This window comes from Sitophilus oryzae, unplaced genomic scaffold, assembly GCF_002938485.1.
Source record: "Sitophilus oryzae breed Bouriz unplaced genomic scaffold, Soryzae_2.0 scaffold_1498_pilon_pilon, whole genome shotgun sequence".
NCBI lineage: Eukaryota > Metazoa > Arthropoda > Insecta > Coleoptera > Curculionidae > Sitophilus > Sitophilus oryzae.
In genome coordinates, this window is record NW_022146167.1 from 1,950,677 (window position 1) to 1,973,851 (window position 23,175).

General features: G+C 32.6%; 1 protein-coding gene across 9 annotated transcripts in view; it reads right to left on the minus strand.

The window, feature by feature from the left end:
* The window catches only part of LOC115877719 (actin-binding LIM protein 3), a 77,069-nt gene that overhangs the window by 4,300 nt on the left and 49,594 nt on the right, over positions 1-23,175 (minus strand). For 4 of the 9 annotated variants that reach the window (XM_030894005.1, XM_030893999.1, XM_030894001.1 and 1 more), the window contains 7 exons: positions 21,859-22,060; positions 21,451-21,693; positions 19,314-19,545; positions 18,264-18,436; positions 11,049-11,146; positions 5,780-5,849; positions 1,625-1,662 (listed from right to left, as the gene is read on the minus strand). In XM_030894005.1, coding sequence (XP_030749865.1) covers positions 1,625-1,662; positions 5,780-5,849; positions 11,049-11,146; positions 18,264-18,436; positions 19,314-19,545; positions 21,451-21,693; positions 21,859-22,060 — 1,056 coding nt within the window. Of the gene's footprint in view, positions 1-1,624; positions 1,663-5,779; positions 5,850-11,048; positions 11,147-16,541; positions 16,619-18,263; positions 18,437-19,313; positions 19,546-21,450; positions 21,694-21,858; positions 22,061-23,175 lie in introns of all 9 variants that reach the window. The other 5 variants (XM_030894003.1, XM_030894002.1, XM_030894006.1 and 2 more) reach the window with 5 other exon arrangements.

Here is a 23,175-nt window from a genome sequence, read left to right on the forward strand (position 1 = left end):
ATTCGACAGATAGATTTTTGTTTTTTGTTGTTTTTGGGTCACTCTAGGGAACGTATCTTTACCTCGTATCTGCCAAATTTACCTTACCTTATCTTATTTGGCGGATGCATTATCTTGGTTCCTGGAGTGACATATCTTTTCTTTTAGTTTTTATCTGTCGAATTGCCGCATTTATCGTTTTTCGTATCTTATCCTATCTTTCTATTTACCTTTATCTTTCTATCTAGTTTTTTAATTTATCTTTTAATATCGCATTTTAGTATTAACTTTTGTTCTAATTTAAATTTTCATATATTTCTAGTTTTTTTGTCTTACATATTTTTTTATTCTTTTTACACGTGTCTACAAATTAAATCAAATAATTTATTGTAACAATATATATATTTTTTTTCAAGTCGTACCGAAGTGATTGTGGTGGTCTGGAATTTTCTAGAGAGAGAGAGCAAAATATTTTTCTTTTATATTTTTTTTATAATTCTATATTTATATTCTTTATATTCTTTAAATAATTCGGACAATCAAGCTGGGATACAACAGAGTGTCAAAACAAAGTGAGGTTAAGCACGGAGAGAGTGGACAGAAGCGATGTTGACAGCGCGCGCCTCCACAGAATAGTAACAGGGTTGTGTCGAACGATAACAAGGTTGGCGACTAGGAAACGTAAAAATTACGCGTCAAATAAACTATCCGGCCTGAACGAGAGGGAATCCGGTGATGATAGGCCAGACATCATATATTATATATAAAAAAGACATGTAACGAACTAAAAACGTTACACATTTCTTTTTGAAGTTATTTTTCAATACAAAGTATTAGTGTATTTTTTACAATTTGTTTTTCTGTTTGTATACTTGAGTATTACAGATGTTTTCTTTAACATCGTTAGTTCTGTTATCGTTATTAATATGTATTTATTAAAACTCGGATTATATCGTTTAATTTAGTATAGAGTATCCAATGCAGTGTAATATGACGTTACGATAATAGTCACCAAAACCATCTCGTCATATTAAAAACTTACATCAAAAAGTATCGATAATTAAAAAAATTGCAAATTGATCGTTATCAATTCATTTCGCTCTTAAAAATTAACCAGAGCATGTATTGACATGAATCAAAAAACAAAATGCCCAGAAGTCATGGTTCTGACTGTAAAATTATATTTTAGGAAAATTTACAGACGACATTATTGCACAGGGTGTTTTAAAGTTAAGGTAAAAAAACAAGCTAATATGCCAGATACTAAAGTTTATAAAAAGCTGAATTTACGAATTAAAGTTGATATTATTATATACAGCTTGCTAAAAAAATCATGAATATAGGGCTAAAAATAACAAAAATATAACACTTTAAATTTGATGAAAAATTTTTCCGTTGCCTATTTTTTGCAACTGAGTTTAGAAAATAAAATTAACAAATTTGAATATATTTTAAAATAATGAATAAATTTTAGCTGATAAAAATAAATGTAATGTTAGGCTACTCTAAACTAAAAGTGCATGCAAAAAAAAATGAAGAAAAAATGTTAATACAGCACAAAGAAAAAATATCAGGCAAAGACGAAAAATAAAACAAAGTATTAACAAACAAACACACAACAGAAATAAAAGCATTATGTACATACCATACGCGTCTCGACATCCGTGATTGATCCAGTTGAAACTGAAGAAAAAGCATTTGTCAATTGTCAAGTTAAAAATCAACTTTTCCTTAAAAGTAGTTAAAAAGTTATATATCGATTAGGAGAATTCATAGAAAAGTGCACCAAGGAAATACGTCTATACCCCAATCTACGTCACTAAAGGCAAATCAGATATCTTAATATAAACATACTCTGCAAATGGTAAGTAATGGTGGCTGAAAAAAGTGTGAGTGTATCGGAATGATTTATTTTAAATGAGACACCCTGTATATTATTGCATTTTTGGCTTCCTTACAGAACTTCACACGTAATCTTAAGGTATGAGTAAACATATTTCGATAGTCTCAGAGTTAATTAATTAAAAATTCATTAATAAATAAATAAATAAAAAATATATATTTTTCCGTCTTCCTTAAAAAAAATTATTAAAAATACAAGAAGTCCTGAAATCAAAACTTTATTAGGTATTTACCTTAGATGTCTGTACTTGCTTTGCTATAACTAGGGTAATCGTAAATCATACAGGATGTTCAAAATTCTACGCCATCCTTTCTAAAATATAAAATAATTTGTTTTTTTTTTTAAATGGAACAGACTGTATATTATCTTTTCAGTAGATGGAGAATTAAAAAATTAACATTTTTTTGTGTTTAGAGTATTTCAAAATTTTTAACGGTTTCGCAGATATTCGCTGTTTTATATTTCATATTGCATTTTTCACAGTAAATTTTTATCAAAGCTACCCAATGATTTTTCTTTGTAGTCTGGTTTGGTTCGGTTAGGTTAGGTTAAATTTAGTACATTTATGTCAACTTTTGTCTAAGACGACTAAGACAACACTGAAGATAATAATTTTAAAAATTAAACCATTAAAAAATTAGGCTGTTATTACTAGAAATAACATAAGGTTTGTTCGAACAAAGAAATTTTAATTGGCGGATTTGAAGGGCATGTTTGAAAAAGTAACATCTGTTTTAATATTTCAGTCATTGGGGATCAAAAAAGGAGCCTGCTTGGAAAAAAGTTCGGAAGTTTTGTAACTTTTCAGGTTTATAGCACGGGGGTGTCACTTGTATGGGAAACGGGCAACAGTCAAATTTAAACGTGCCAGGAACAACGACAAAGAAAGCAACATCTGCCAGGCATTGGCTTTCTTTGTCACTCACATTGCATAAATCATGATACCGCGGCCATTTTGCCAACAAAGAAGCTGGCCGGGGTGTCCTGGCAAGTGATTTAAAACAATTTTGCTTTTTTACTTTGAGTGAATAGTGAACTATCTAGATCCGATTCATAACATCGTAACCGCGAAAAAAACCATACTTTCGGTAAAAATTATAGTAACACCGGCGATGCCGGCTGTGTGTCCGGTCTAGGAAAAAGTTGGGGAATTTATATAAAAACATAATTAATAGCGTTAGTGTTAGTGTATAGTATTAAACCAACGTAAGTGACGTGTATTTTTATATAAAACAGTTTTCGTTTCTTTATTTTTACTTTGTGAAATAAAAAATTCCGCGACATTGTTCTGTGCCTGTGCCTTGTAGCAGCAATTATAATAAGTCCTCAGGATCTGTCTACATTCTCTTTCCCAACAATATTAACTGTAACTAGGTCACGTCCAAAACCTACAGAACATGCTATGCCTACAATTTTTCCAAATCAGCCCTCTTATGGACCCTCTGTGCATGTTCCCATAAAGAGAAAACGTCCCGATGAAAGAAAACAAGATTTGGAAATTCAGGATGAAATAAATATTGAAAAGTATTATCATTATTATGAAATGGCAATATATTTTAAAGAAATTAAATGAATTTGTACTTTATTTCAGTATTTTATATAAAAAAAATGATATCTTTATCTTTTTATTTACGATTTATGGAGATGGTTACTTGATGAACATCGAACTACAAATTACTTAATGTTAAAAGTTAATTCTATCTGATATCCACATTTTTTAAATATGTTTTTCAAATTTTTACAATTATTTTTAATTAAACTTTAAAATGTATTCTGCCGTTATCATATACAATACATTTTCTTAACTTGTCGATAAACGTATAGTTTTCAAATTTTTTAATATTTGGAAACTTTTTATCACAGGTATATTATTACTAGTTGCTAAATACTCGCTATAGGACACGCTTTTTATTATCTAGATTTTATTTTGTTCATCTTATGGTGTAGTATCATATTAATATTCGTGCTTTAGATCTAAATTTTAATGCTATTCAATTACTTTAACGCGATAAAAAGTTAATTTTATTTTTTAATACCTTTCTGTATAATATTTTACATATTTATATCTGGCAAAACTATCAATAAATACTATTATTTATGCAAAACCTATATGCAGTACCATATGGCAGAATACAAAAGCCGGACTAGTGCGGTGACGTCACAAATCGATGTCTCTGGCCTGTCTGTCATGTTGGTCATGCTAAAATCCATAAAATGCATTTCCAAACTTGCCGCCGGCGCCGCCATCTTGTCAAAATGGCGCCCAAAATGGGTATTTTGTAAATATCTCGAAAACTATGCGTTTTTCGCAAAAATTTGAGGAGAGCCGAATTAAAGAGAAATAAAAATTTCGTATAAAAAAGGTTCTATGAAAAATTTCGCTCAAGTCGACCGTTTAGGCACAAATTCCCTGGAAATTTTACAATGTTGCGTAAATGTATAGTCGATTTTCCGAAATCAAATGTCGATTAGGGTTCACTAAAACTAGTTTTAGTCTAGTTTCTTCAATTTTGTCATGAAACAGTGGCGTATATTTAATTCGCTCATTAATTTACGAATAATTAATTGTCGTGCTGGACAGCATTCATTGCAAACCTATCACCAGGTTCAGCATTGGTCTGGTTGTACCAAAAATGCCGAAGAATGGGATTGGAAGAAAACAAAAACAGGCATTACTCCAGTCGCAACGTTGACAGATCCAGTTCCAAAATCCCTATTGGCATTTTTATCCTGTAAATGCAAAACCAACGACTGTGGTAAAGCCTGCGGATGCACAAAAGCAGGATTAAAATGTTCAATGATTTGTGCATACTGCAATGGGAAATCATGTGACAACGTCACTGAAGTGTCACTCGACGAATCCGATGAAGAGGAGTTGGACTTGCCTGTAGATATCCCTCTGGAGGCTGAAGATGAAGAGTTGAGAGATCACCCTGATGAGCCCAGCACAGCAGACACGATCGACTTTGATATCAATGAGCCAGATCCGTCGGGCTTGTGCAGATAAGTTAAAGTTTTTAATTTACCTAGTGGAGTAGGCCTCCGGGGAGACCACGTTAAAATAAACGCGCCATGTTCTTTACCTCTTGGGTGGTGTGGAAACAAGTACACATTTTCAATAATTAAAATTAATTATTCATAAATTAATGAGCGAATTAATGATACGTCAATTTCATGTCAAAATTGAAGAAACTAAACTAAATCTAATTTTAGTGAACCCTAATAAACATTTGATTTCGGAAAATCGGCTATACATACATTTGTCATATTTTACGCAAAATTGTAAAATTTCCAAGGATTTTGTGCCTAAACGGTTGACTTTGCCGGCGGCGGCAAGTCTGACAATGTGCATTTTATGGATTTTAGCTAGGGACCCCAAAACCTATAAACCTGCAAAGTTTCAAAATTTCCGGACTTTTTTCCAAGCAGGCTCCTTTTTTATCCCCAATGACTGAACTATTTGTAGTCCAAGAAAATAGGCCTTTCCATAATAGGAAAATTTCCATAGAAACGTTGAACTCCCGGTATGATTTAAGATTACGATATTTATAGCAAAGTTATGAAACACACCGATATATTAAGATATCTGATAGTTATATTAGCATGCACCGTTCTTTGACTCCCTTAGGTAAAATTGGTATTACACTCAAAGTGCCGTCCTAGGGGATGCATTTTAATCCTTTGTGGTTAGAATGTGCCTTCAAGACATGCAAAAGCAACAGGCTATTATCTTAAACCGAAATATAATATAAACTTATATAAAAAAATTCGTAAGTATCAAAAAATATAAAATATCTTGATCTGAAAATTCGTTGGTTTGGAAAATATGGTCCCACTAGTACAAAAAAATTATATAGTATATAAAATAAGCAACAACTTGAAGCCTGTGATACTTACTGTCTGATTTTCCGCAACTGAAGTCGGTACTGTGGGTTTTAACACCCATCCCGCTAAACGAATAGTCACCCTGTGGATTATAATTTAAATTAAAACACAAATCCTACACTATACCGAATTCAAATTGGAACAGTTGCTTTGAATGTTGCATAATGAATACACTTGTCTTCAGTATATAACAGAAAAATAGTTATTTTTGGTAATGGTTACATTGGATCAAAATTTGTACGAACCTTTGTTCGTGAGAGTTCGTAAAAAGTCGTCAAAAGAAAAAAATGGATAGCAATACCAATAATTAAACTTTTAGTTACGTAATCGAGGGCGCGATTTTTAAATGCATTGTTGCTAACCATGGACCTATTTGGCGCCGGGTTCTAGTTGCCACATTTATTTATTTATTTCCTGACATTGTCATTCGTTTTAACACGTCAGTGTTTTCGGTTTAAATAAATTGTGTTGTGATACTTTAAGATTAAATTTTTCTAGTAACAGACCCTGTAGTCGAACATTGTTCTTTTTAGAACCTCTTTTAGTGCGAAGTGTACACTTAATACAAAGATAACACTTAATAGTCGTTGCAAAAAACTCATCGCAACCTTATTAGAATACTTTGAACAGGAAAGCGGTAGTATTAGCCATTTATGTCCCTTAAATGCTGTTAATGAGGTGAGTTTTATTGATGTAAATAATAACTGTTTATATATTTATAATTAATTTTTTTTGTTTTCTAAAATATTTTGATTGTGCTTGGGCAACGCTGTGCCGGTCAAGCTTAATCACGTGATTAAAAGTTTATTTGGTATGATCTATAAGTGCAAATATTTCTAATATATGCATCCCAGGGTTGCGCAAAAAAAAATTGGAAAATGTATTTCGAAATTTGTTTTGGAAAATTTTTAAATTTCCAGTTAAAAAACATAATATATCTGTATTGTGTTGTCGCCACTATAATAGATTTGAGAACTCGTGGGAATTTTTAGAAAAAACGAGAAATTTTGTTTCAGAAAGTTGGCAACACTATCGACGATGCGACATACGGTTATTGGGTACCTTCGTGTTGTACAGTAAAGTACTTATCCTATGATTTCGTAATAATTAGGTCTTACAACTTTGTACGAAGTCTTATCCAATGTAATAACCTTTTAAACAGATATATCCAATTTAAATTCAGTATTTTCATTTGACCAAAAATATATCACTCAAAAGTTTACTGTGTCAAAAAACAACTATCCAATCATACTCTACTTAATAACTAAAATAAATAACATAAAACAGAAACACTGATTTATTAACAGTAAACTTTTATCACTATTTTGAAAAACACACATATAAACAGCATGCTATCATTTCTTAAACTAAATAACAAGTATTCGTTCATAAGTTATTAAATAAAATAAATACATTAACACAGGCCTAAGGTTCATTCCAAAAATTATTTAACATAAACATACATAACAATGAAACATAAAGATAATATATAAAATCAATTAATTATTAGTGATCACTGATGAAAATTAAAAATAAAAAGGCAAAAATTAAATTATATTTTTGTTCTACAAGACTTTCTACAACAAAAATGTTTTCAAATGGTATTAGTATAATTTTATATACATTTTTTAGTTTATAAGACAATATAATTATTTTAATTATTTAATTCAGTTAAAAGTTATATACTTAGTATTGTATTGCTAGTATTGCTAGTATTACTTGTATTATTGTACAATTATTGCTTCAGAGTAATAATCAGCATAAAATTTGTTCTAAAAAGTTGTACACAAAAATATTTCAGCAACAAAAACGAACTGGTATAAGAATGTATCATTATAAAGTCCTATTGTAAAGTATTACCGATTATAAACTTTGTTTTTTCTTTATTGTTTTTCGTGGTTCCAATTTTCGGAATCGGACACTAGTTAGGTTACTAGTTTGCGCACATAGCACGCCCACTTATAGCCTCTAAAATTGTGCACAGCGCCTGACCGGCACAGTTATTAGAGAGATATGAGAAAACCGAATAGCGTCATGCAGTATTTACGCGTACCTTATCATGGTTACGATATGCGCGAGTCAATTTTTAACGCAACACCCGCTAATAACGTTACCGCCTGGGGTAATTTGCGGATCAATTACACCAAGCGCTATTTCTAAATAACGTTTAAAAATTGCTTAAATGGGCATGTACGGGTATTTGACAACCGGGGCCGGCCGGCGAGATCTTTTATTTTAGGTTATGTTTGAATTGTTTTGAATTATTACTTTAGTTTTATTAGGTAATTTGATATTTAGCTGGGATTAGTTTTAATTAAATAAATATGGCCCAAAATATGGATTCCACCTCTTCCAATATTAAAGAACCTATAAAGAGGCTTAGGTTTACTGCAGATGACGATAGCCCTTCTAAGAGAATTTGTTGCTTGTTGCCCTAAACCCACTGGCAGACGTTGAACAATAAAGCAGCGGAAATAAGTACTTTAGCCCTTTAGCTTTAGAATACCTAGTAAACAAAACAACTTCAAAGTTTTAAATTCAAAGTTAGGTTAAGTTTAAATAGCGGACGCGACGCGAACAGAATTCTTTCCGATCCGATAACTATAAATGAAGAGAGTTAATACTACCTCACGTAAAGGAAATAACGCCTGGCCTTATTAACGTCCATGCACGCTATTCGATTTAGCTATATCTCTCTATTGCACTGTTTATTGTTATTTTACGCGAGTTTATTTTTTCGCACAGGAAATTTTACTCGTTTGCACATCGTCATAAAGAAGAATTGTCGTACCACGAATTAGGGATAAGATTTTTAAGTATACATATAGTAAACCTAATCTGTGGTATTAATTTCTTTTTGCTTGAAATAAAATTAAACATACCTAATCTTGATTTTAAATCAATAATATTTAACATATGATTGGTGTTTACTTTGGCAACTTTGAAAATAATGTATGATCGGTCAATGATAAAAAATGATTATAGAGAGTCTTTGATATTATTGATTCATTATATTATTTACTCCAAAATAACGATATAACTTCAAAACTAGTATAGACTTTACAGCGAATACATTTTATTTGAGTATTTTTTGAGTATTTATAATACTTTACTATACAGTAGGACTTTTAGAACCCTCTTTTAATGTTCACACACTACACATGTCACCAACACCTGTATACCAAAAATAAGGAGATTTTTTTAAACCATTATTAAAAATTATAAGCTTTTGAAATATCCCAGTCGATAACAAGTTTTACCTAAAAAAATAAGTACTACAACCTCGAAAATATATCAATTGCATCCCATAGCTATCGTTACTGTCCCAGATTTTGCCTTTATAAATTAAAATATTCTAAAAAGACATCCAAAATCTTAACATCTTTTATACCTGGTGCGTACGTCTCAAAAGTGGCTCACCCCTATAACTTTTTAATTTTTTCAGATAAAAAAAAATTTGGTATGTTAGTATATGGAATAAATTAGGATTGATTGACGTATACAATTGTTTTTGGTCACTTCCAGTTTCACCGGAAATTACTACAACTTTTGATTTTTAAAGGACACCCTCGGTATATTTCAACTTTATTTGATAGAAAATGACATTCTGAATAGAACGACATATGTCCACCTTTGACATTTTCGCATATGGTTTATTTGAAATTGTAATATGCGGTTCATAGCGACAACCATAGACAAACAAATGAAAAGAGACTGGCAAATTAAATGACAAAGAGACGGACAACGTTCCCGTAGCGCAACTCAGAACGTAAAATTTCGTTCTATTTATGTTGATCTGCGCATTGCGTCTATTGGGCCCACTATCTCATTCTAATATAACAAGAGAGAAAGAAGCAGCCATATAAAACGTAATTTCTAAATAGAAATTAGAACAATCGCCTTTCGTTTTCGTCATCATGACAACATCATGACAATTCGTCATGTTTGTTAATTTTTCTTTTGGTGATTTACCTTTTTTCTAAACTCTCCATTTTATTGACTTATGAATATGGATAGGGAACAAATTCCTTTGTTCCAGATAGGTATTTATATTTTGTTACTTATAATTTTAGGTTATACTATTTGTTATTTTATTTGCTGCAGGAGCCAGTATCATCTATTTTTTATATGTATTAGTACCCCCTTTCTCTGATAGATACATATGTTAAAGACACCCGGTAAAATAAAAGTAAGTAGTAAATTTATCATCTTATTAAGAAAAAAATAGAAGTAGTAGTGTCAAAAATATTTCGAACCTCTCTTAACATAACAAATTAATACAATTAATTTTTTTCATTTTTTTGGGTAGGTAGCTTATAGCTGGTTTATAGTAACCAGAAACTTTATTGATATACCTATTTTACTTTTGTTTTAGGATTAAAACTGGACTTGAAAATGGTTCAGGATCATGATTCTCGTAAAGTCTTCTTTGCTTGGATATTCACTTTGTTATTGCAATTAGACAGTTTGTTTTCGAAAATGAGATTTTTAATGCCCTTTAAAAAATTGGCCGATCGTTTCCTGCAACAGTCAGTTCTTCTGCATTTAAAATTGGTAGGTGGGTAGAATAAACATTGTTATTTTTTGTTATTATATTATAAAAAGTTTATTTATTTTTATGTATAAATAAATATGTTTATAAAACAGTACAATTTTTGCTTTTTTTATAATTTCCCTTATAATAGTAGTATATCTTTCGTTCTGAAAGAAACTGCAAATTTTCACTTAAACTGATTTATTCCCTACACCACGTTCCCTTTACGTGGTATAGGGAATAGATCAGTTTAAGTGAAAATTTTCAGTTTCAGAATGAAAGAATACTACTAATAATGGCTAATTTAAATTTCCCGCCAGCCAGAATGTGCGATAATGTCTTACGATACGTTTTATACCTATCTCTTTCTTTTTCATATAAAGCACACATAATAAAGAAAGATAGCAATAAAGACGTACGTCCTGCCATGGTCCTGCTAATTGGTTTCAAAATTGTTATTCTGAGTTGCGCTACGGGAACGCGGTCCCACTCTTTACCATGGGATTTGTCAGTCTCTTTTTATTTGTTTGTCTATGGCGACAACTTGACTCGAAATACCCAGTGTGTGGCACCAAATTATTGGTAAAAAAACTAACATAATTTTAAAAAATCTCCTTATTATTGGCAACTCAAAAACCCCACACTAATAAAAACCAACCAAACAAAAAACTGGTTAAAAACAACAGAACTGATGTACAATCTCCAAAACAAGGGAATAGGGGGCGCAAAGTAACTAAGGACACTTACAGGAATGTGAGGGTAACTACCCGCCGACGACGAGAAAGTATGAGAGCGGGGAGCCAGACCATATCCGGGTTTTGGGACATGTCTCAGCGCACTAACAACTGCGTGCCAAACAACAACAAAATGTCAGAAGAATTGAAAGAAAACGATGAAATGTCGACAAGAAAAAAAGAACTTGCAATATTTGTTTATAAATTAAAAAAATATATTTTTCTTAGTGAATTTGGAATAAATAGGAATAAATTAGTGAACCCTGAACCTCGAAATTAGTGGTTTCGTTTAGCGTAGAAGTATGTTCCTCTAATTTCAATATAAGCCTTCAGAACGTTAAAATTTGTAGTAGTAATTTTCAGTTAGTAGAAAAAGTTAACAAACTCTTAATTTTTTCCACTAATTATACTTAATACGTAATTTTGGCCTTTGATTATCATCTGTCAAGAGAAATTGTGGTTAAAAATAAAAGGTTTACTGTTTTATAAGCCAATTATTAGGCTTTTCTATAGATACAACTGACTGCCTTCGGCAAGCTGTTGCTGGAATATTTTATTAATTTTAATTATATTTTTTAGACACTGTAAATGATCGTACACTCTTAAGTATAAATAATATTTGAAACAACTAATTTCGAGGTTGTGGATGAAGCTTATAATAAGGACTGACAAAGGTTAGTTTTAGGTCGAGATTTACATATGTAAGAAAAGCACAATGCGTTTATGATGTACTGAACAAAGAGTAGACAGTAAAAACGTTGCCAAACGTATGAAATAAACCGAGAATCTGTGCACATTGCTAAGAGACGTGGAAGGGGATACAGCAGATTCGTCGCGGTCGATCGATCGACCCAATCAGTACTTTAAATTCTAGAGAAGGATGTATATCATGCGTACAGCTTTACTATTTAATTACGTCTAGTGATACTATATTTATTTATTTTTTAACGAGTCGTAATTTTCCCTATAGCTTGTACATTTTTAAATGCAATTTAGAAACACTTGCACTTTTGGTAAAAATAAGTGAAATTGAGTTGATGTTCGACAGTGGTCGCGCTATTAAGGTGCGTACTCACTAGAGCATTTTGCTCCGAACGAACCAAACGAGCCGAGCGCGCAGAGCCGAATTTGGCAAGTGAATACGTGTTCGCGCAAACGTGTTCGCGAGCAAAATTTCACCGAACCGAGCACGCCAAACATTTTCGCCGGCCTGTCGGTACTTGCATTTTGCTCAAAGGGGATGCGTTGTTCAGTGGGTACGGAGGTTCGTTGCGTTCATGGTGTTCGTCCTATTCGGAGCATTCGCTGCTAAAAATTTTCATTGTTGAAATGGAGTGGAATAGAGAAAAGTGCCTTCAGTTAATAGACATTTACGAACAATATCCAGTGCTTTGGAGAATCCAAAGGATGGATTATACTATAATAAAGTTAAGAAGTTTGATGCGTGGAGGCAGATAGATGAGATCATGGAATGTGCTTCTGGAGAAGCAAAGAAAAAAATTGAAAGTCTTCTGGCAAGTTTCAGAGGGGAAAAAGCGAATGCAGAACCGTAACCTAAAGATTCAAAACGCGAATAAAAATTAAATAAAGCTGAACTTGGGAACACAGCGAACTAAACAAGCACTCTGAACATCGCGATCTTTTCCTTATTGAGTTCGTCCGTGCGCGCTCGGCTCGCTTGGTTCGTTCGGACCAAAATGCTCTAGTGAGTACGCACCTTTAGAATCGATATTTCGAGATCATCCATTAGAAATAATTGATTGTAGTTTTTTTTCAAAAACTTTCTTAATATTTCCGCTATATTTTCTTCACAGACAGCATGTGAAAATCTTTACAAATAAAAAAGTTACACGATTGCTGAAAATTGCAATGCACTAAAAGTAAATGGATGTTCTTTTTTAAATTTTTGAATGGAAAAAATCAAAACCAAATCAAAAATATGGACACCCTAACAATATCCTTATAATTCCATTTGAGATGCTCAGAAAAATATCTAATACTTTTATCTAGTTATCTTTTCGGAAAAAAAGTCTTTTAAAAATAAGCGGTTTGGTGATTTTACTTGGTGATGTTACTTTTAAAAATAAGCATCGTGATTTTACTTTACTCGATAGGGAAAGGCGTACCGGAGAAATGTGGCAACGCCGCAACAACATACCGACGCATTTCTCTCACTCCGACTTAATAAGGTTCCTATGCGATTTACTGCCACACATGTAAATTCCGACCCAAAAGTAAGAGTTGCCAGCACGGTATAAACATTTTTAAAAAGTTTATGATCTCTCCAATGCAATGATTCGATCCCTGTAGTGTGCATTTTTATATGGGACACTTGTAGGTGATCTCTAATAAACAAGATTTTTTAGAAAGTATTGATTAAATCATAATAATCCACTATAGAAAAAAAACATGATCCAATTTTACAATACAGGGTGTATCATAATTATTGAAAGTTAAAGCTTAAAAGAAAGAATTTAAAATGCACGTATGTAATAAGTAACCAGACAAACAATTTAAAAACAGCAACACCGCAAGTTTAAATATCAACAAACGTTTTAACATTCACTTATAAAACACCCTGTATTGATGTCATAAGTTAACTCTCCCTCATTACAAATTTACTTATTTTAAGAAAAGAGTCGGTGAGTATGTTCCATAGCGAAGATAAAAAATGTTAGAAGCCATATGAACACACAACAGCAACAAACATCATCACCTTAGTCCTTCAACACGCCTGCGCACTGACCTCTTAGTTTATAGAAAAAGAAAGAAAACATTCCACTCAAGCATATCATTCACAAGTCACAAGACTCAAAAATTGTTCTGTTTAAATGTGTGTATATTTTATTTTTCATTTTGTTTCAAAAAAACAACACATTGATTAAAAAGACTAAGGAAGTACATCAATAAATTCTCATGTTTTTTTCTCTCTGTCTCTGTCTGGGCAGATTTGAAGTGAAACATCTTACTAACAGCTATTAAATTTAAGGATTTAAAGGACACGCTTAAAAAAGTGACATATACAGGGAAGACCAGGCTACTAGTAACATAGCAACTTGCCGGACGAATTTACGCTTACCCGATCGCGATCGTACTTGAGATTCACTGCCGGCTAGTCGGCTGGTCAGCTAAAAATACTAATACTAAATAAAACTAAAAATACGACGCGAGGAGTGCCGAGTATTTATTATTTTCATTTTAAGTGTTTACCTTCACTTAAGGTAACATTTAAAATAAAAATACTTAAATATTTATTATTTGAGTGTGTTTACAAGCCAAAACTAAAAATAAATAAATTCTCTAAATCCAAAACTCATTTCCAAAATTAAAAAATACATCAATAAAATAAAAAAAAACTAAAATATTATTCTAAATAAAAAAAAGTCATAGCAAGTGTTCAAAAAGACCACCTTCTTGTGCTAGACAGAAGCCTAGGCGGTCGTAAAATCCCCGTCTGACATTGGCTAACATATTAGGGCTAATAGTTTGGAAAGCCTCTCGTATTTTTACTTGAAGCTCATCCAGATTATTACCCCTATTATGACCATACACTTTGGATTTTACATAACCCCACAAAAAGAAATCACTGGGAGAAAGATCTGGTGATCTAGCGGGCCACAAAACAGTTCCATATCCACTAATAAAACGGTTGGGAAAAGTATTGTTCAAATATTCTTGAACAATACGGGCATTGTGGGCAGGGCAGCCATCTTGTTGAAACCAGACATTGTGGAATCTTTCTTCCAATAACTCACGAATTCTAGGCATAATCTGCTGCTGTAACAAGTCCAAATACTTTGCAATAGTTAAATTACCCTCTATAAAAAATGGACCAATCATATGCTCTCCTACAAAACCACCCCAAACATTTAGCTTTTGAGGGTATTGCGTGCGTACCTCAAAATATCTATGCAAATTTTCCCGAGACCAATATCGCACTTCTGTAGGGTTATGACGACTCAATAAATGAAAACTTGATTCGTCGGTGAAAACTATATGCCGAATAAAGTTTTCACCTAAATTGGCCTTTTCCATTACAGATTCACAAAATTTTCAAATTTCAAATTTCGCCATACGCCGAAATTGGTCTTCATGGAAAATTTCCTGAGTTTTGCGCGCTTTATACGATCGGTATCTATTCTTTTTAAGGACTCTTTTAACCGTGCTAGGTGAAGAATCTGTTACCTCAGCAATTTGATTACTTGAAAACGTGGGATTTTGATCCGCGGTAGCACAAATGAACACTTGGTTTAACTCCTGTTCTTCATTAATGAACACATCAGGCTTTTTGTGTTTTTGTGGGGACACGCACCCATGCGTTTCAAAATTATTAATAACTCTTGATATAGTAGGTAAAGATGGAATTGACCTGTTTACAAAAGTTTGTGGAAAAATTGTTTGTATATCCCGATAAGACCTATTTTGGAAATACCATTTTACAATTTGAATTTTCTCACGAACTTCGTAAACATCCATTATTTTACTTAAAAAATAAATTTTACACGAGAGCTGTCGCGAGAATCTATGAATTCGTTTTGGCTATTAAAACACGAATAAATACAAATTCAGAAACATTCTTATCACATATCTACCTATTTTTATTTTATCGCATTTTTTCGCTTGCTTTTTATCCGGCGGACAGGTATACGCTAATTCGTCCGGCTTTGCCTATGTTACTACTACGGTGGTCCGGTCTGTATAATGCTATTTTAATATAAATATCATTTTCAATTTATTTCTGTAATCTGTACATTTTCTGTCTCCTCAATAGCCTGCAAATTTTGTGGAATACCACCCAAAATACACACTTTTATACAGATGCCTAATAATGTCAACGCCCCTTAATATTTATTTAGGAAGAGAAGAAATTATGAACCTAACCAACAATTCGTGTGGTCTATTTTTGTTTACGTGTTTTGCTCATTATTTATCTTGATTTACAGTAATTTTGTTAGATTATACGAATATTCTCGTTGATTATTGATTTGAAATAAATATGACTATATCCTCAAACAAATGCGAGTTGCTTAACTCTAATAACTCTAATTCTGAGCTAGATGCTTTATCTAGATCGTTATTCAGAAGCTACAAACCTACTGATGAAAATATCTATGAAAATTTACTTCCTAACACACAACTATAGGATATTGGTACACAGATAAAGTATCAAGTTTATTATAATGATTTTCTTAACTTTAAATCAAATGTTTTTTGCAGTTTGCGCGATCATGCGATCCTTACCACTTTTCGTCTCGCTAGCTCGTGTGTCACGGCCTTGAATTTTTACTCCCAGCGCGCGTAAAGAAGTTTCACTTCAAAAAAAAACAAGAAAGAATACAATAAAACTGAAAAGTAAGGTGTTTCAAATCGTTTCTTCAGTCTTTAATGTATAAATTTACAAATACTGTTTAACAGCTTCCTTGGTCTTTTTTATACAACGTTTTAAAATAAATTAACTTAAAAAGAAGATACCTAACGATCTAACCTAGAAGTCCGTCATACTTACATATCCATTTCTACTGGGCAAGGTGCTGGATTTTAGTCCGTAACCGGGCCTAGGTACCATTCGCAAGGAGGATACTACTGTACCGCACACACAAGAAAAAAAGAAAAAGTGCGAAAATAATAAAAAAAAAACGATAAAAAACACATAAAAACATGAGCTGTGCTTGTAAAAAACAGCTATTATACTACATGCAAATAAAAAAATAACAAATTGCGGCAAAGAATATGCAAAGTGTCTTTAAAAAAGGTACCAATTTTGTTCAAAATCGGAACGGCTTGTTTTGGTACTAGTAGGTGGAATGTACTATAGTGTATCGGTGATGACTTTAGATCATTATATAAATAGATACGATACTTAAGATGATTTTTTCTTTTTAGCATCAAACAAGTACTTTTTAGAGAGTGTAAATGTAAACGTAATGGAAAAAATCAGATTCTCAATTATCTACGTCAGAATAACAATTTATGTCGGTTTCAAACGGCGCGGCGAAATAAAAACACGTATCTATTTGTGTTATGATCTAAGGTCGTGACAAACATTCATGCCTAATTTGTAACAATTCTATAATTTTTATGTCTCCTAGTTTCATTTAAAACCAAATAGACATGCAATATATCAGTAATAATATCGATATCCATGGCATTCCCACATTTATATTGCAAACTGGCTAAATTACCGCCGGCGATATAGACAATTGACGAAAGATATACCGCCGGTAGATGGTTTTATTTATTTATTAACATGACTACCGCGAAAAACGAGGTAAATTTTTCAAGCACGGCGGTTGTTGCTAAATATACCGCCGTTGATACCGCCATTCGGCGGTATACTCGGCGGTATAATTTTTAGAAAACAGAAATACCGCCCTTATTTTACTAAATTACATGTTATTATTTTTCCCAACGTAAGTACCGCGAATAGGTACAGTTGTCAAAATAAAAATACATTTTATTGCATACAAATGTAAACATTTTTGACATATTAGGTACAAAATAAGAAAACAACAAACAAGCGTCAAATGTTTTTATCACCTAATCGAAATGCAAAAATAAAGGTTCTGTTATCATTTCGAAATGAATTCGTCAGAACAGAGGAGCTCAAAAACAGTAATGATTTAGCGGTTGGTGGACCTTAAAGTTAGTTATTAACCGCAGTCTAGCTACAGCTCTAGCAATAAAAAGACACTGTAAGCGTGTTTTGATTGCTTTGGTTTAAATTTTTGTTTGATTTTCAATTTTTACGGTTATCAAATACCAACGACAACTCAATTTAATAAAAAAAAATCATTTCGGCGGTATTCGATGGTTAAAATACAGTATACCGCCGTTAAAATACGTTTATACCGCCGTCAACGACAAATTAATTCAATTTTCCATCGCCGTTTACAGATATAGAAATACCATACCGCCGGATAGCGGTTTTTTTCTGTATACACTAACAATACCGCCGGCGGTTTTATAGCCAGTGCGTTTATATTAACGAAAATCACCTCTCACCTTTACCGTTACTTTACTTCGACCAGAAGCTAGAAATTTAAATTTTGTTTTCTCTAATTTTTCGCAAAAAAATTAAATATTATCATCAAATCAAAAAATATCAAACCCCTTGAGAGTCAAAAATTTTGAAAAAAACTTTAATAACCACCATATTACACGTTTAAATATTAGTAAAATTTCACAATAATTAAATATCAAAAAGAAAAAAAAAGGTAATGAGTCTTACCGTTATAGTTCCAACCACTGGGTCTACTCATGGAAGATGATCTACAGCTCAACGATCTGTCAAAATCGTCTTCCTCGAATGGTCTGGGGTGGTCTAGGTTCCTGGATGGGCTGGCACCGATGGGGTTGTCGTAGCGCAATCTGTAGGTTGGTTCCTTATTGGCTGAAGGAGTCCTAGAAGTAAGAAAAATGTTAGCAAATTATGTCAATTCATTTTCATTTTTTATGATGCCAAGTCATTAATTCAATTTTTTTTGGCTTTTCTCTATCTTCTTGAAAATTTACAAGTTTTGACTTTGTTATAATAAATTTTAAAAGAACTAGGTAGTTAAAACAAGTATGCCAATTTTAGATAGCAGAAAAATAATTATTATTTCAAGCTAAAGATTTGTAAAACGAAATTAAATATACAGGGTGGTCCGAACTGTATTCGGGAAATTTCGGGAACATATTCTGCTGATAAAAATAAGTAAAAAAGTTCGTATAAATGTATGCCCTAAGGTTAACTGTTCTTGGATTAGGTCTAGAATATATTTCTCTCTCATTACATAGGAGAGAGAAAGAAGGATATATGAAATGTCAAACTTCCATCTGGTCTCAATTTTCTTTGTTATTTTGTTAAGAAAAGTGTTTTTCAGTAAAATTTTGGATATTTTTCTATCCCCAATCAAGTGTAGCTTTTAGATAAACAATAATATAATGAAAATATAATGAAATTATTACTTTATAGGGCAGAAATAAAGAAAAATTCAATGTTGAAATAATTTTCCGTTTTTCTGAAAAACGGAAAGAGACCGCCAAGAAAACAGTTTAGATTCGTAATCTACGACCTCAAAATAGTGTGTATACCAATTTTGGTGGAAATCGGACGATTTCCAGTTTTCCCAATATAATACCGAAAAATCAATCTTCAAAATGAAACTTCTACACCCTGTATCTCCGAAACTAAGCATTTTAGGACATACATTTCTACGAATATTTTTGCTTATTTTTATCTGCAGAATATGCTGCCAAAGTTTCCGGAATACAGTTCGGACCACCCTGTATATACCTTGATGCATTTCTGGGATCTAAATGGGCTGCTTTCCACTGCTTGATCTTTTCTCTCTCCTTGACGTTCTTCAAAAACACTTTCCCGATACCGCTAGCAATTTTACTAAGTTCTTGTTCTTCCTTCTTTAATTTTTTGTCGTCGATTTCCTTTTCCGTGAGTCCATCTACTTCGTCTTCGTCTCCAGATTCTCCCACGCCTTTGTACGAGTCTGACCATCTCTTTCTACGTTCTAGCAAATAAAATACAAATCAATAAAAATATAGTAAAATATGCTCATTTAACCTATAATAATTTGATGAAATCTGGAATAAAACTCTTTTTGAAATCATAAACGTGTTAAAATTCAAATTCCTATTTTTAAAATACGATACTTTTGAACTACTAAAGGTTTTTTTATGAATTATAATATACTGAATAAATGAAAAAATACACGTTGAGTCAGTAATAAACATTCCATGTGTAATAAAAGTTGAAGAGTTCTGTACAATCTATTAGGAAAAAAATAGAATATATTGGGTGTCTGTCTCATTTACCACCAATACGGGAATAGGGATCGGAGTGTTTGGACCGAGAGCTAATTACTCCGAACCAATGGGCACCTACCCTAGTATCCTACAGGCAGAAATCTACGCTATCGAGAGATGCGTACAACTTATCTTAGATAGGAACTATCGGAAACAAGAAATAGCCATCTTGTCTGATAGTCAAGCAGCGTTAAAGGCGATCAACTCAGTATCAATCAATTCGAAATTGGTCAAAGAATGCATAGAGAAGCTGAATAAATTAGGCAAAGAAAACAAAGTCCTCCTGCTCACCAAGGGATAGAAGATAATGAAAAAGCAAATAATCTAGCTAGGAAAGGAGCGAACACTCCACTAACTGGACCAGAACCGTTCTGCTTTCCAAGTGGTAACCAACTCAAGGCGGAACTCAAGAACTTGGAAGATTCCATCCGCAACCTGGAATGGAAATCTTGCAATGGTCTAAGACACTCGAAGAAGTTTCTGAGGGCTTATGATCAAGAAAAATCACAGATCTTCCTGGGTCTGAGTAAGAACAATCTTCGAATTGTCACGGGGTTTTTAACAGGACACTGTCTCCTCAATGAACACCTCAGTAGATTGAAACTAAGAAGAAACGGCGAATGCAGATTCTGTGGGGAAGATGGGGAAACACCAGTACACCTCATCACTGAGTGCGCCGAGACGACAACCATTCGTGCCATGAATTTTGGTACGACTGATATTGGAGATGGAGAACAACCCTCTATAAAACCGTCCCAGATACTGGCTTTTGTCAAAGCCCTGGGACTGTATGATGAGTTATGATTCAAGAAAGGGGGACACAATGGATCTGTAAGGTCGAAGTGATTAACCCCCCTCCCACTCATTCTAAATTCTAAAATTCTAATTCTGTCTCATTTAAAGAATTTAAGATTTTCTCAGTTTAAGTACTTGAAATTCATAAATTTATTTGAACATCCTGTAGTATCTAGATTTAGATTAGATTGTGTGCGTGCTGTAAAAATATTAACAAATAATATCACAACTTTTATTTAAATAAAAAAAGTAATTTCATAATATGATACATTTGACCTAGTAACACTAATTTTTAATCAAGGAGCCTTGGAAAAATAGATTTGATCGTCTAATGTTTTTCGTGTCTCTTCCTAGCCGGTAAAAGATGCCCAAATCGTTTATCTCATTTTTTTCAAATGGAACAAGAGTGGTTCATAAGCATATTTAGAAAAAGCATTTTTTTACGAAAACTTTGGTACCACACACTTGGTATTTCGAGTCAAATTGTCGTTATGAACCGTATGTTACAATTTCAAATAAATCATATGCGAAAATGTCAAAGTTGACATATGATATGTCATTCTATTCAGACTGTCATTTTCTATCGAATAAAGTAAAAAATACCGAGGGTGTCATTTAAAAATCAGAAGTTGTAGTTATTTCCGGTGAAACAGGAAGTGACAGAAAACAAATGAATACGTCAATCAATCCTAATTTATGTCATATACTAACATACCAAAAATCGTTTTTTTTTAATCTGAAAAAATAAAAAGTTATAGGAGTGTGCCACTTTTGAGACGCACCCGGTATGCACAAAATAAGACTCATATAAGTACCTGGATCAGTGTATGGATAAGGAGGTGCTGGAAAATCATCTCTTTCAATTTTGGGTGGTTCCCCAGGTTGTGGAGGCTTGGCAGCTGGATAATGGCTGAGTTCTATGGGTTCCTCGTTATTCATGTGAGGCGATTTTGGTCTGGGTGTCTCGCTACGGATCGAGTCTACCAAGACTTTCATGGCTGACCGTGATCCATACCTCTTACCACCCGCACCGGTTGATGATCTGAATGAATTTTGGGCTAAAAAGGTTTTAAATTAAATATACACAAAGAAAATATTACACAGCGTGACAGAGCAAGTTAACATCATATAGGATCCATGTCTTAATCTATATAATAATACAAAAACACCATATATGATGAGTACGTTATCTGTGAGACTGTATGTTACAGATTTTTTCTTACAGCTAGGCCTGTGGAAATGTGGTGATGTTGGTGGTTTATCGTATGGATCGATGGGTCTCCTCAAGTAACCCTGAGTTGGTTCTTCTGTCAAGTAACTGTAAGTGTATATTCTTGAAATATCGTCAGCTAAAGTTCCAGATTTGTTGTATTCCCTCAATATTAAACCTGGCGATGGAGTTCTATAGGTACTGTGAGTATAGTGCTACGGAAATATATTTTATCTTATTATTATTAAATATAGACTAAAAGTAATGTATGAAGATAGTGGTTACAATGGATCAGAATTTATTGTTCTTCAGATTGTTCTTAAGAACTAATTATCACGAAAACATGACACAAGTATGGTTATACTACTCAATATATCATAGCATATATCACTGGAATATTTATATAAAAAAGCATATACGCCACTCCCTATTTATTCTCTTGTAAGCGAAATAGTGTAAGCAGTGTAATGCCGATTAAAAGTTGTGTCTTAATAATTTGGCGATATCGGCCTCCTTGATGAGATAAACGCAATTTTATTAATTTGCCTTGATCCCAGTCTAATAGCAACCTCCAAAAAAAAATATATTATTAACTTGCGAAAGTTTTAAATAAATACTCATTAATTCCTCATCAAAGAATATGAAGAAAAGTTCCTATAAACATGGATATGGAAATGCATAGTTTTAGAGTTAGAGGATGTTAAAAAATTTAAAATTAACTTTTAATTGGCATTAAACGGCCTGCAAATTTTGATGTCAAAATAACAAAGTCAGTGGCGCATATGTTTTTTTTTTTTGGAAAAATATTCTAGTGATAGGTAACCCATAATATGCACGTCCCTGATAAATGTATCGACACTTTTTTAGCATTAAAATATGTAGCACTTGTAGTAAATTTTACCCTCAAAATTTCATTCGAATCACTAAAAGTACTTGGAAGAAAATTATAATAAATCAAAAAACACCCTGTAGCTATGAAACTAAGTAAAATCGGACCTATGTTGATATGAAAAATAAATCTAATTTTTACGTGAGGAATCTCCCCACGAGAGATGGCACACGTTTTTTGAAACACCCTGTATATATTATCTAAATATTCTCAATGCTGAAATATCTTTTATTAGAAGCAAGTGAGTTAATGACTACTTTTATTATTCTAGAAATAAAATAAAAGATACTGAAGAGAATACAGTTTACTCTTGTGTGATTCCAAGTGATTTTTCGTGGAGTAGACTTATTAATATATTGCAATTCATGTCACTCAACTAACAAATAGGCGCTGATTGTATGAAGAACCACTCGAAAAACAGAATATTTTGTTACTATTAAA